We start from the raw sequence: 12480 nt of genomic DNA, 5'->3' as shown, positions 1-12480 counted from the left end.
CAATAAAATACAGAATTCCTTTATTAACATTAAAAAAATTATATTGACCTTCATATTTTGAAAATCCTTGAAGTGGGAAAATATATATATATATATATATATATATATATATATATATATATATATATATATATATATATATATATATATATATATATATATATATGTGATTCAGAATTTCCTTTCGATATAACTGAATTTCTGTTTCTTATATTGGTCGAGTCTCTCTCTATTTATATATACAAATTTGAGTTTCAAATTTTAATTGAAGTTATTAAGGTATTATTACACATCACTGAGTAGGAAGTATTGAAACTTGTTTAAGTAAATATTTCAGGAATTTTGTGATAAGTGTGCTCAATTTAAAATTGCCACAAATAGGTTTTTCTTTCGAGAATTGTTTTTGCAGTGAGGCCAACTAAAATGAACATGTCTGCCAGTCTCTTAGGTTTATTGGTGTTCTACATTTTGTATTTATTTAGCTCACATGTATATCGATGTTGAGATTTTGCTTTATAATTTTAATTATTACACTTTCTCCATACAGCAGACTATGCTGTAGGATATTAAAAGGTGAGAAAAAATATTCTGTTAGTATTATCATAGGGAAATCTTGTATAAACTATTGGCATTGCTACAGTTGACAATTGGCAGCATTGGTTGTTTACGCCACACGAGAGACGAGATCACGATGGCAGTGGATTACAGCTGTAGTATCCGAGTATGGTTTTTTGGTTTAGGCGTAGGCGTTTGAAGTGTTATAATGAGTGGACTGTTGTTTTGTTATAAGACGAAATTTACCCGAAGTCTAAATTTTGTTTCACACTTGTTTAATTGAAGATTGCTTATAATTTTACATTTTGCTAAAGGCTTCGATATATTATTATACATAATCTACGTATAACGTAAAAACAAGCCGACCCGGCTTGCCTGAAATGGCCTTTTTTAAAATCGTACAGGCCTAATTAAGTACAAATGTATAATAATTGTGACAAAAGTGTGTATTTTAAATTATACGTACAAAAATGGCGGCTACTAGGTTAATATTTCACACAATGTATGTTGCGAGAAGCACATTTTTTCAATACAAAATACCTCGGTACATCTTGAAGGTAATGGAATTATGTAATTGGATTATATTTAACTAACGCTTATAATTATGATTATTGATAAGATACTGAAACGTCATATAAATGTTTGAATAAGTAATTATGACGATATGTTGGTTGTATATTTCCTTATCACCTAACCTTAGGTCTACTATAATATGTATGTACTAAAGGAATTTTTTCAGATATTCTACACCAAAGCAGGCTATACTGTTTATAAATTATTGACACTGAAAAGTGCCTTTTCGTAAATATAATGATGCGCATTCGACAAACGCAGACAAATCTGCTCTTTTAAGTAGGTATTTTAAGACATAATTTGGTAGGTGCAATCCGTGTTCTAAAATTTTCCCCTTTTTTTTGTTGCTGATACACATTACGTGATATAGGCCTACATATACTATAGGTTTCACGTTATAGTGTTTATTGAATAATTTAATTTTTAACATTTCACGAGAAATTGTTACTTCTTTAGAAGTCAGGACGGCTTAATTCTGTTTGTCAGCTCTGGTAATTTAATTACATTTAATAACTTTGCCTGCCTGTTTTCTGTTATTCGTAACGTGTTTCCTTTTTTTTTATTATTATTTAAAGTGTAGATGAATTTTCTGCAAGTATATTCGTAAGGAATTAATATTGTTTTAAAATAATTTCATTTCAGTTCATATGTCCTCAGCTTCCAAATACAAATATGAGAAGAGCGTCAAGCTGCTTGAAGACTTCCCTCTTTTTCACTGTAGCGCAGTGTGCATACCCTGTGGATAAAGACAACAAATTAATACAGGTATAGAAGTGAGTATTTGCTATGTGTGTACAGACGTGCTTGCTCTTTGTGATAAAGTTTTGAGAGTGGATGAACTTTGGATTTATAGACTAAGACATTTTTTTTTTTTACATTTTTCAATCTAGGAAATCAGATTTTTCAAAAACTAAATAAGATAATGCAGTGGCATTTTACCATACACTTGAAAAATACAGCCAGTACAATTTTTATGCATGACATGAAGGAAAAAAAAAAATTCTAACAAAAATCAATAAATTCCATTACCCAATTATACAGATACATGTTAAGCCATGAAACTAGAAAATGTCTTTATTTATTCATATTTAATCTGATTTATTGGTAAGATACGCATTTTGCTATTTAATTTTTCGTTATGAACTAAATTTACAAACCAAAAAATTAAAAAAAAAATTCACACATCATCCAATGTTAATGAAATGAATTAATGATTGAATTTTAATTTAAAAAATGGTCATTGTAGAGTATCCACTGCCCACTGAACGAATATTGGTTAAACAAGCGTTGAGCACTTGAACTGCCAACATAGAAAACAAAAAATCACACTCAATCGCTTTAACCTTCATCTTGACAGGATAATAAAAGCCTAAACTAACTTAACCGTGTCGGTGTCTATTCCAAAATCGGCGGAAGTCGCTCAACGCTCGTTTCACCCGAATATTTCACACTTTTATCACTGCCAATGTTGCGCTATAAACCAATTTTCGCAAATCTAATGTAAAAGACTGCCTACACAAGCAACAAGTTACACTAAATGTTTAGGATTAGTGTAAAACTGGCCTATGTCTCCTATAGTGGGTGGGACATAAGTAACATTCACCGATAATGCAGTGGTATTTTACCACACACTTGAAAAATACAGCCAGTACAATTTTTATGCATGACATGAAGGAAAAAAAATAAAATTCTAACAAAACTCAATAAATTCCATTACCCAATAGATACATGTTAAGCCATGGAACTAGAAAATGTCTTTATATATTCATGTTTAATCTGATTTACTGATAAGATACGCATTTTGCTATTTAATTTTTTGTTATGAACTAAATTTACAAACCAAAAAATTTGAAAAAAATTTCACACATCATCCAATGTTAATGAAATGAATTAATGATTGAATTTTAATTAAAAAAATTATGGAAGTTTTAAAATTCAGAACACATGGCTTTAAACAGCAATACCGGTACTTACTTACTTACTGGCTTTTAAGGAACCTGGAGGTTCATTGCCGCCCTCACATAAGCCCGCCATTGGTCCCTATCTTGAGAAAGATTAATCCATTCTCTATCATCATATCCCACCTCCCTCAAATCCATTTTAATATTATCTTCCCATCTACGTCTCGGCCTCCCTAAAGGTCTTTTTCCCTCCGGCCTCCCAACTAACACTTTCCTTTGCTGTGGTCATGCCAGAGAATCAGTCCCATTGCGAGGCTTATTTGAAGGATTCGTAACAAGCTGTTTTTTTACGGTGATGGGTTGTTAGCCCTTCGCCCAACCCCCAAGCAGGAGCACCCCTCATCGGCTGTTCATGACTGCTTATTCAATATATTCACAGCTACCCTCGATATCTGGAGGCCGTCTCCTCGATCAAACAACAATAATAGTAATAATAATAATAAAAATAATTATAATGTATGCCATTGCTTTTGTGAAAAAAAACTGACTTGGAAATCTTTTCCTGATGGTTGTACTTGTGTATGTTTCCTCCAGTTTCATGTGTAAACAGTTTGTGTCACGTATGTTCTGTGTATGTGTGTTGTAGCCTCCTTCACCTCACACACTGACCAATGAATATATGATCTCGCAGGCCTGCACCTCCTCCATCACAGCCACTCAGCAGCTCCTCACAGTGACCCTCTCAGCTATAATTGACACGGCAAAATCATACAGGTATGTGCTATAACAATAAATTAGAGGAGTAAGGCCTACCTTTAGGGTTTCCATCATGTGTGTATTTTCTTTATTGGTACAGTGTACAACAAAAGAGCAGTGTTGCACTGATTAAACAACTCTGAAGTATAAAGCAGTTTCTGAAGCTTACTCACACTTTTAATGGTTTCTTCTGCTGTGAATTTATGTTAGCTAACAGTTGTTGTTGTTTTCTAATGCCAGGCGTTTGACAATAAAGTCATTTGACCTCTTGCACTCCAATATTTTTCAAAGATATTATCATGACCAGCCACTGAAGCACAGATTTTGAGGTGTTCCGAATCCATTTCTTGGTTTGAGTTGCACAATGGACAGTTAGGGGACTGATATATTCCAATTCTATGCAGGTGTTGTTGTTTTCTAATGCCAGGCGTTTGACAATAAAGTCATTTGACCTCTTGCACTCCAATATTTTTCAAAGCTATTATCATGACTAGTCACTGACGCACAGATTCTGAGGTGTTCCGAATCCATTTCTTGGTTTGAGTTGCACAATGGGCAGTTAGGGGACTGATATATTCCAATTCTATGCAGGTGTTTGGCCAAACAATCATGGCCTGTTGCGAATCTAAATGCAGCTACAGACGATTTTCGTGGTAAATCGGGAATTAACTGTGGATTTTGATGCAGAGAGTTCCATTTTTTCCCTTGGGATTGAGTTATCAAATTTTGTTTATTGAAGTCTAAGTATATAGATTTAATAAATCTCTTCACAGAGTAATACGTAGATTTAGTAACAGGTCTGTAAGTAGCAGTGCTGCCCTTCTTTGCTAAAGCATCCGCATTCTCGTTTTCCAGGATTCCACAATGGGATGGTATCCATTGGAGTACAATTCTTTTATTGAGTGATAATAATTGAGAGAGCATTTTAGTTATTTCTGCTGTTTGCTTTTTGAGATGAAGGTGTGTGTTTAGAGATGATTGATAGAATAGCTGCTTTGGAGTCTGACAATATAATTGCATTTCTAAATTTATTGATGTTGCATAGAAGATTCCTGAGACATTCATTTATTGCAATGATTTCACTATCAAAATTTGTTGTTCCATATCTATGCAGGTGTTTGGCCAAACAATCATGGCCTGTTGCCAATCTAAATGCAGCTACAGACGATTTTCGTGGTAAATCGGGAATTAACTGTGGATTATGATGCAGAGAGTTCCATTTTTACCCTTGAGATTGTGCTATCAAATTTTGTTTGTTGAAGTCTAAGTATGTACATTTAATAAATCTCTTCACAGAGTAATACGTAGATTTAGTAACAGGTCTGTAAATAGCAGTGCTGCCCTTCTTTGCTAAAGCATTCGCATTCTCGTTTCCCAGGATTCCACAATGGGATGGTATCCATTGGAATACAATTCTTTTATTGAGTGATATTAATTGAGAGAGCATTTTAGTTATTTGTGCTGTTTGAGATGAAGGTGTGTGTCTAGAGACTATTGATAGAATAGCTGTTAGCTAACAGTAGATAGGTGCATTTGAAGACTTAGAGAAGACCTGTATATTGAGAACATTCTTTTATGAATCAAATAGTTCTATGAGAAAGCTTGGGACACATGTCTCTAAAGCATTGAAAAAGCTGTACTTACTTAGAATAAATTATACAGGGTGAACCATAAGTAATATCATTAATCTCAAAGTGTTATTCCTTGAAATATTTCAAATAAAAAAGTTTGATACAGTTTTGCTCGCTTTTGCTTCCTTTCAGAGATAAAAATTGTTTTACGTGAAACATTTTGTAGCATGTTTTGGGAAAGCCATTGATTTAATTCCCAATATGCTCAGTCAGTTTAAGAGAGTAATGTATTATGATAATGAATGATTGAAAGAATTTTAGTTTTGGCCTTTAAATGTGCAGAAATTTGATCTGAACAAATGTAACTTTTCATTCTGAAAAGAAATTTTAAAATAATACAGGGTTTATCATGTACGACGCAATTGTCTGCCCACATCTCCCACGGCACGTCTACTGCATACACCTAGCACAATTGCCGTGTCACACCCCGGCTTGTCTCCCCTGAGTTGTGCGTAAACTAAGAAGTAATGTGACTAGATTAAGCTTACCTTTATTTACAGAAGGTGCTCAAAATGACGTCCCTCTGCTGCTAGAGAAGCTTGGCACCTTTTGAACACTTGACGAATTTCGGCTGCCAAAATTGTTGAAATCACAATCACTGATATGCTGAATGAGGCAACGATTTTCTCGGACCTCTTTCTAAGGTCGCTCCTATCTCATGTAATTTTTCCTCTAGGTCCATTCAATAGTCAAAAGTTCAGAGTCATCACAGAAAATTCCACAAAACTATCATCATTAGGACCAAATCTATGGCAATAAATTCAGGCAATTTTTTCTAATTTTTCATCTTCCCATTCACATTAGACATAATTTATCACATACCATGAAACCCTTAGGATTTCCATTGTGAAGCTCCATTTTGTACATATGTTTTGGAAGTATCCTTTGAGAAAGGCTCTGAAATCTGAATCAGTTTGAGAGGTAACTCATAGTCCTTTATGATGGTACATTTGCTGCCTGGGATTTATGCTATACTAGTGGCTTGTGCAGCAAATGCTGCAAACTAAGTTCATTAGACGTTCAAATAAACATTTTTCAGATTTCTTTTCAATGAATAATGGCAGACATTTTGAAAGTTATTTGCTTTCATAATAATGAAACATACTCCCTCTAAATGTTTTTTTTATGCCAAATACTTTTTCTTGAACCTATACACCTTCAGTTTTTTAGTTTGAACGCGAAAACGCAAGTAACAATGTCAGGACAATCAGTTGATTTTTCATGTGGGAGTAAAGCGGTAGCTATTTCAGATTATTGCGGATTGTAGGTGAAAGTTAAAAAAAAAATGTCAGGATTGCTATGCTTTCGAACAATAGACTTAGCATCTTGGTATAGCTGCTGCATGTTTCGTGAACTACCCTGAAATGTAGAGGGTAAAATCATTTTATACTGCTAAGAGATCTTGCTGAAATGATCGGAAGACTACAAAATCTTGTAGTCTCATATTTTATCAGTAAATAATACATTTTGGTCTTTCCTTAGGCTCTAATTTTTGCGCTCTCTCGAACCTATACTGAAGAGAATCACGCATATAAATCGACACCACACTGCCATTAAATATATGAAAAAGACCCAAACCCACTTGATTAATAAAACTTCAAAAATATTTGATTTTTAATAACAATATTATTATCTTACATAAGTTTTATAGTTTTCAATAATATATACTATATAGGCGCCACTCAGAAATTATATAAATCAAGATCTAATGTAAGATATTCTCTACATCTACTTATATAACCCCAAAATGTTTCACTTTCATATCAATATAGCATTAATAGTATAATTAATGTAAAATAGCCACAGCATGGCATTAACTATAATAATATTTCATTTCTAATGCTAATAATGTCATCAAACCACCTCAAGTTTTGTAGTTTTTAATATCCAATACACAGCTGTACTCAGAAAATTACACACCACAGAATCAGACCTGTAAATTAATTTTAGTAAGTCTTGAAATTTTTAATAACCAATTGAATTTGAGTTCTAAATATGTCAGCATTCTTGCAGATCATGGCCTTCGTGTAATATTGTTTACTGTGTGTGTCTTTTGTTTTATTCTGAAATGTAATTAGTTAGTGACGAAAGATGGATTTTAGAAAACAGGAAAATTATGTTGAAAAATTGACATTTCACTGAAAACTACTATTTTTCTGAAAAACTTAGGGTCCAAAGCTTCAGAATGAGGGGTCATTCATTAAAATCCATTCAGCCATTTTCCTGTAATTTCCATTACCAGTTGAAATTATATATATAGATAGTGACAGTCTTAGTGTGCATGTCCATTGTTGCAGGGAGTGTATGGAGCGCCTCATGAGCCTGATGGATGATAGCTTGCAGGTGCAGGGATCTATGGCTCTGCAGTCAGATGTGTGGGATCAAGTTGTGGCCATGCGGATCAAAGTGGGAGACTGTAAGAAGAAACTGCAGGTATAACAACCACCTCATTGATATTTGAATTGATGATGTTTCTAAAACACTACACATTTTATTTCCTTACTTACTATGTTATTATTCAAGTTACACAGTTGTTTGTAAGCTTTATGAACTTGTACCAAACAAGAGAGAACAACATGCTTTCGGTATCACTTATTTTCTAACTTGGGTGTAAGATAATGTGATAACACACTATGACAAAATCACTATCATCTATCACAGTGATTTTTCCGGAGCTGTGATGGAAAAATGCTGATACACTCCACCTCTACTATTTCGAAATTAATAGTAAATTTGCAATATTAAAGTCTGATTTGGGTTTGTTTTGCAGGAACTGAGCAGCTTCATGGAGTATGTGGACAAGCTGGCAACGTCTGCAGCTGAAACTGCTTATCTCGGGGGAGCGGAACACATGAGCACTGTTATGTGTGAGACGATAAACTCTGCACATGCTAAGGTTAGTTGTACTTTCTTTATAGGTTTCTTTTTCTTTTGTCACTTTTAATCAGTGTAGTTATAGTTTAACTTTCAGAAGTAAAAAAAGTGATAGAAAATCTGAAAAAGTTCAAGTCTCCAGGTATTGATCAAATTCCAGCAGAATTAATACAAGAGGGTGGAAGGGCATTATCTAGCGAAATTTATAAACTTATACTTGCTATTTGGGAAAAGGAAATTGTACCAGAACAATGGAAGGAATCCATAATCGTACCTATTTTTAAAAAGGGCGACAAGACTTAACTGTGGTAACTTTCGAGGAATATCATTTTTGTTGACGTCATACAAAATTTTGTCCAATATTCTTTTGAGAAAATTAACTCCGTACATAGATGAAAATATTGGGGATCATCAGTGTGGTTTTAGGCATAATAGATCAACTATTGATCAGATTTTTTGTATTCGACAGATAATGGAGAAAAAATGGGAGTATAAGGGTACAGTATATCAGTTATTCATAGATTTGAAAAAGGCATATGACTCGGTTAGGAGAAAAGTATTATATGATATTCTTATTGAATTTGGTATTCCAAGAAACTAGTTCGTTTAATTAAAACTAGCCGTACCCGTGTGCTCCGCTGCACCCATTAGAAATAAATGAGTAGCTTAATATCAAAGACGGACATCTGACCTCAATCGAAATTTAGATAGCTGTGGTTTTTTGTACAATTTTGCATGCTCTTTCCAGTTATAGTGAAACCATATGCAAACTCTAACACTACATTTATAAAATAAATTGTGTTAAATATTACAAAGAACACTGTGAATTAAAAAATTGCCTCTAGATCAAAACTATGGAGACGACAGATGTCTGTCTTTGATATTAAGCTACTCAAATATAAAGTAATTACATAATTAAAATAGGACATTTGATCCAGGGAACATTCGTGTTTGATAGAAGGATAAATTGTTTAATATGTTACTTAATTTAAATTGTATTTAAAATATTAAAATGCGATCATTTTGATCCAGAGACCACTCATTTGGCGCAATGACAATTCCTTTAACATGTTTCTTAATTGTTATTACCAATTATTTTTGGAAAAGCGAAAATTAACAGAAAAATTTTGGCTACAGATTTATTATTATGTTTATATTATATTATATTATATTATATTATATTATGAAAAAGTGTGTTGATAACGGATGTACTCGAATTAGAAAGTTTTTAATTTGTTGTGGGAGCTCTTGAATCTCAGGAGGAACAACTTTTACAACAGCGCAACATAATCTGCTTGGCTCATTACCCAATTTTTTTGCATTGCATTTATTGCATATGTATTTTATGTATTTTAACACGATTCAATTGAGCATAATTAAAATTTGAATTATAAAATAATGGATTGCTAAGCTAACGTACTATTACTGCATACTAAATCAATACACTCTCGTTGTTTGTTAATTCTCTGAGATAAAAATGAATATGTTCATAAACATTATTATAAGAAATACAGGAAATGAATATACAGAATAACCTATCAAGTTTTCTGTGCATAAGAAGCTATTTTAATCTTACCTGTCCTCAATTCACTCACAAGTTACTGTAATAACATTATAGCATTATGTCCATCCAGAGAAACTACACTTTCCAATGATGAAATAATAATTAATTATACAAATCGGTTAATTTAGCTTCTGATATTACTTCATACAAGCACAGAAACATTGTCTGTAGGCTATGTTTCATAGCTTTCGATTGTTGTGTCCAAGGCCCCTTATAGACGAAGTCATTTGTTTTTTATTTCAATACACCGCCATAGATGGCAGTTATTTTAATTTTAAAACTCATTTATCTCATTAAATATCAGTCCTATGAAAATTTTTCAGAGAATAAAACTTATCACAAATCATTTTTAAAGAAACTTTTGTTATGTAACATATTTCACAAAAATCAATAATAAGCGAGATATTTCGATTTATTTAATTCAGGCCCCCTTATAACCCCCCTTTTAAATAATGTATTTTGAATGCCATGTAGCCTATAATCTAAGTTACAACGAACTTAATTTATATTCCAATTTTCATCGAAATTGGTTCAGCCATTATCACGTGAAAAGGTAACAAACATACAAACAGACATACAAACAAAAATTTCAAAAAAGCGATTTTCGGTTTCAGGGTGGTTAATTATATATGTTAGGACCAATTATTTTTGGAAAATCGAAAATTACCAGAAAAATTTCGGCTACAGATTTATTATTAGTATAGATATGTCTCAGTGAAACGTACAGCAGAGTTTGTATAGGCTAGTTTCTATCTGATGCTTTTCCAATTCACTGCGGGCTAAAGCAAGGAGATGCACTATCACCTTTACTTTTTAACTTCGCTCTAGAATATTCACTCTGAAAATCTGCAGGGTTATCTCACTTCCACTCTGTATAATCTAAACCTAAATATTACATTGAAAGTTACAAGTTTGTTGAAGTGCAGTTTTCACAGATTTGTGATGATGGACATTCATTGTGTTTTTTTGTTTCAGTTGGCAGTGGAATATGAGAAAACAAAAGCTGTAGAAAAGGATTTTCTAAAACAACAAGAAACATTTGTGAAGAGAGCCTGTGATATAGAAAAAGAACTTAAGAAAAGAGAAGAAGCAGTGAAGGTGGGTTATTAGGGAAGTGGGTGATGGTGTTGCTGGGACGTAGAACATGAGGTGTACATAACATTTATACATTGAGCAAAGTAAAAATTTGTTGTAAAAATTTGTTACTTATATAAATAAATATATTTATTTTAAAAAGGTGGTTGGTTTTTCATTGTGTAGCCCTTGAAACATTAGTTTGCTGGAGTTTCAGCTAGTGTTGTTAGAACATTTGCCCTAGGCTTTTTAGTATAAAACTTCCCCGTCCTTATAATGAACTCTCACATGTTGGCAGCTTGTCCTTATTTTTGTAGCTGTGTTGGCTTTCTTATAAATACTGCATGTTGCTGAATCTAAACTACTATTAGTATTATAGATTTTATACATTTTCCTTGTATAATTTTTGTGGTGTGCACAGTTTTGCTGTCTTATTATATGAAGTATAAAAGGTACTGTGGTGTGTGGAAAAATCTTTTTTCGAAATATTGATAGAAATACATGATTTGGAAAACTCAGCACTGAAAAGAGTAATTTCAGGTATGCTATTTATATACATCACTTTCTCCTGAATTATTCAACAAATTTTGTTCATATTCAGTACCTGTTTGAGAGAATTACAGAGATAACACACACACACAGAATATAATAATTTCTGCTGGAAAATGAATGAGTCTTTATTTAAAAAAAAAATGGCGATTTATTTAAAATAGCTATACCAGTTTTTTCCTAAATATTCTTATTACATAAATTGAAGTAATGAAACAAAAATAATAGAGTTTGAAGAATTACTTTATAAAATAAACGTAACTTAAGCCATTACAGAAATAGAGAAACAAGTTTCTTCTTTTGTAAAAATTGTACTTTTCTGTAGACGACAATGTGTGTTCACTTCTTGTAATAAATAATTTAAAAGCTAGGTAGGACCATCCCATGCACTGGGATTTATCTTGTATCTTGTAGTTCATTTTAGCTGCATTTAGATTGGCAACAGGCCATGATTGTTTGGCCAAACACCTGCATAGAATTGGAATATATCAGTCCCCTAACTGCCCATTGTGCAACTCAAACCAAGAAATGGATTCGTAACACCTCAAAATCTGTGCTTCAGTGGCTGGCCATGATAATATCTTTGAGTGCAAGAGGTCAAATGACTTTGTCAAATGCCTGGCATTAGAAAACAACAACATTTGTATCTGATATTGTTGGTGTTTAGTAGATGTTAACAATTGTTGTAGTTTTTGTGTTTCTTCTCTTAAAACTGGTTTCATTTTCAGAATTATTGACACTTCATCCTAGAAACATGTGCAATAATCTGATAAAGAAATACTGCTTCGTTAGTAACTTTTGTGTGATTTTCAAATCAATAATTACTTTTTTCTTTTTAATTTGTAGAGCTGTATAGTTCATTTTCCATTTTACATCTTCTAGAGATAATATAGCAATACTACTGTGAAATTATTTTCTAGAGATATTGACAAAAAAAAAGTACCTTCTCAACATCTCTGGCACCAAAAAAGTACTTCTTGAAGAGAGTGGTCTTACATGACAG

General features: G+C 32.7%; 1 protein-coding gene across 5 annotated transcripts; it reads left to right on the top strand.

Annotated features, from left to right (window-relative positions):
* The first annotated feature begins 659 nt into the window (after positions 1-659).
* Positions 660-11090, top strand: LOC138707704 (diablo IAP-binding mitochondrial protein-like). Of its 5 annotated transcripts, none has more exons than XM_069837806.1 (6): positions 660-1112; positions 1786-1893; positions 3721-3803; positions 7714-7849; positions 8187-8312; positions 10830-11090. In XM_069837806.1, exons 1-6 carry the CDS (start codon positions 1026-1028, stop codon positions 10962-10964), a joined length of 675 nt encoding a protein of 224 aa, XP_069693907.1. In that variant the 5' UTR covers positions 660-1025; the 3' UTR covers positions 10965-11090. The 5 variants fall into 5 exon arrangements, with proteins under 5 accessions (XP_069693907.1, XP_069693738.1, XP_069693829.1 ...); XM_069837637.1 differs by having other exon boundaries at positions 661-1112; positions 3676-3803; XM_069837728.1 differs by having other exon boundaries at positions 662-1112; positions 1771-1893.
* Positions 11091-12480: the final 1390 nt, after the last annotated feature.

The sequence above is a fragment of the Periplaneta americana genome, chromosome 1, assembly GCF_040183065.1.
Source record: "Periplaneta americana isolate PAMFEO1 chromosome 1, P.americana_PAMFEO1_priV1, whole genome shotgun sequence".
Taxonomy (NCBI): Eukaryota; Metazoa; Arthropoda; class Insecta; order Blattodea; family Blattidae; genus Periplaneta; species Periplaneta americana.
The sequence above is the reverse complement of the archived record's forward strand: the minus strand, read 5'-3'. Positions and strand labels throughout refer to the sequence as shown.

Bases quoted from the DNA above. Each gene is read 5' to 3' on its own strand.
- LOC138707704 (XM_069837573.1), top strand. From the start codon at position 1,026: ATGGCGGCTACTAGGTTAATATTTCACACAATGTATGTTGCGAGAAGC. The intron at 1,894-3,675 runs GTATAGAAGTGA...TGTGTGTTGTAG, and splicing joins AAGACAACAAATTAATACAG to CCTCCTTCACCTCACACACT. The intron at 7,850-8,186 runs GTATAACAACCA...TTTGTTTTGCAG, and splicing joins ACTGTAAGAAGAAACTGCAG to GAACTGAGCAGCTTCATGGA.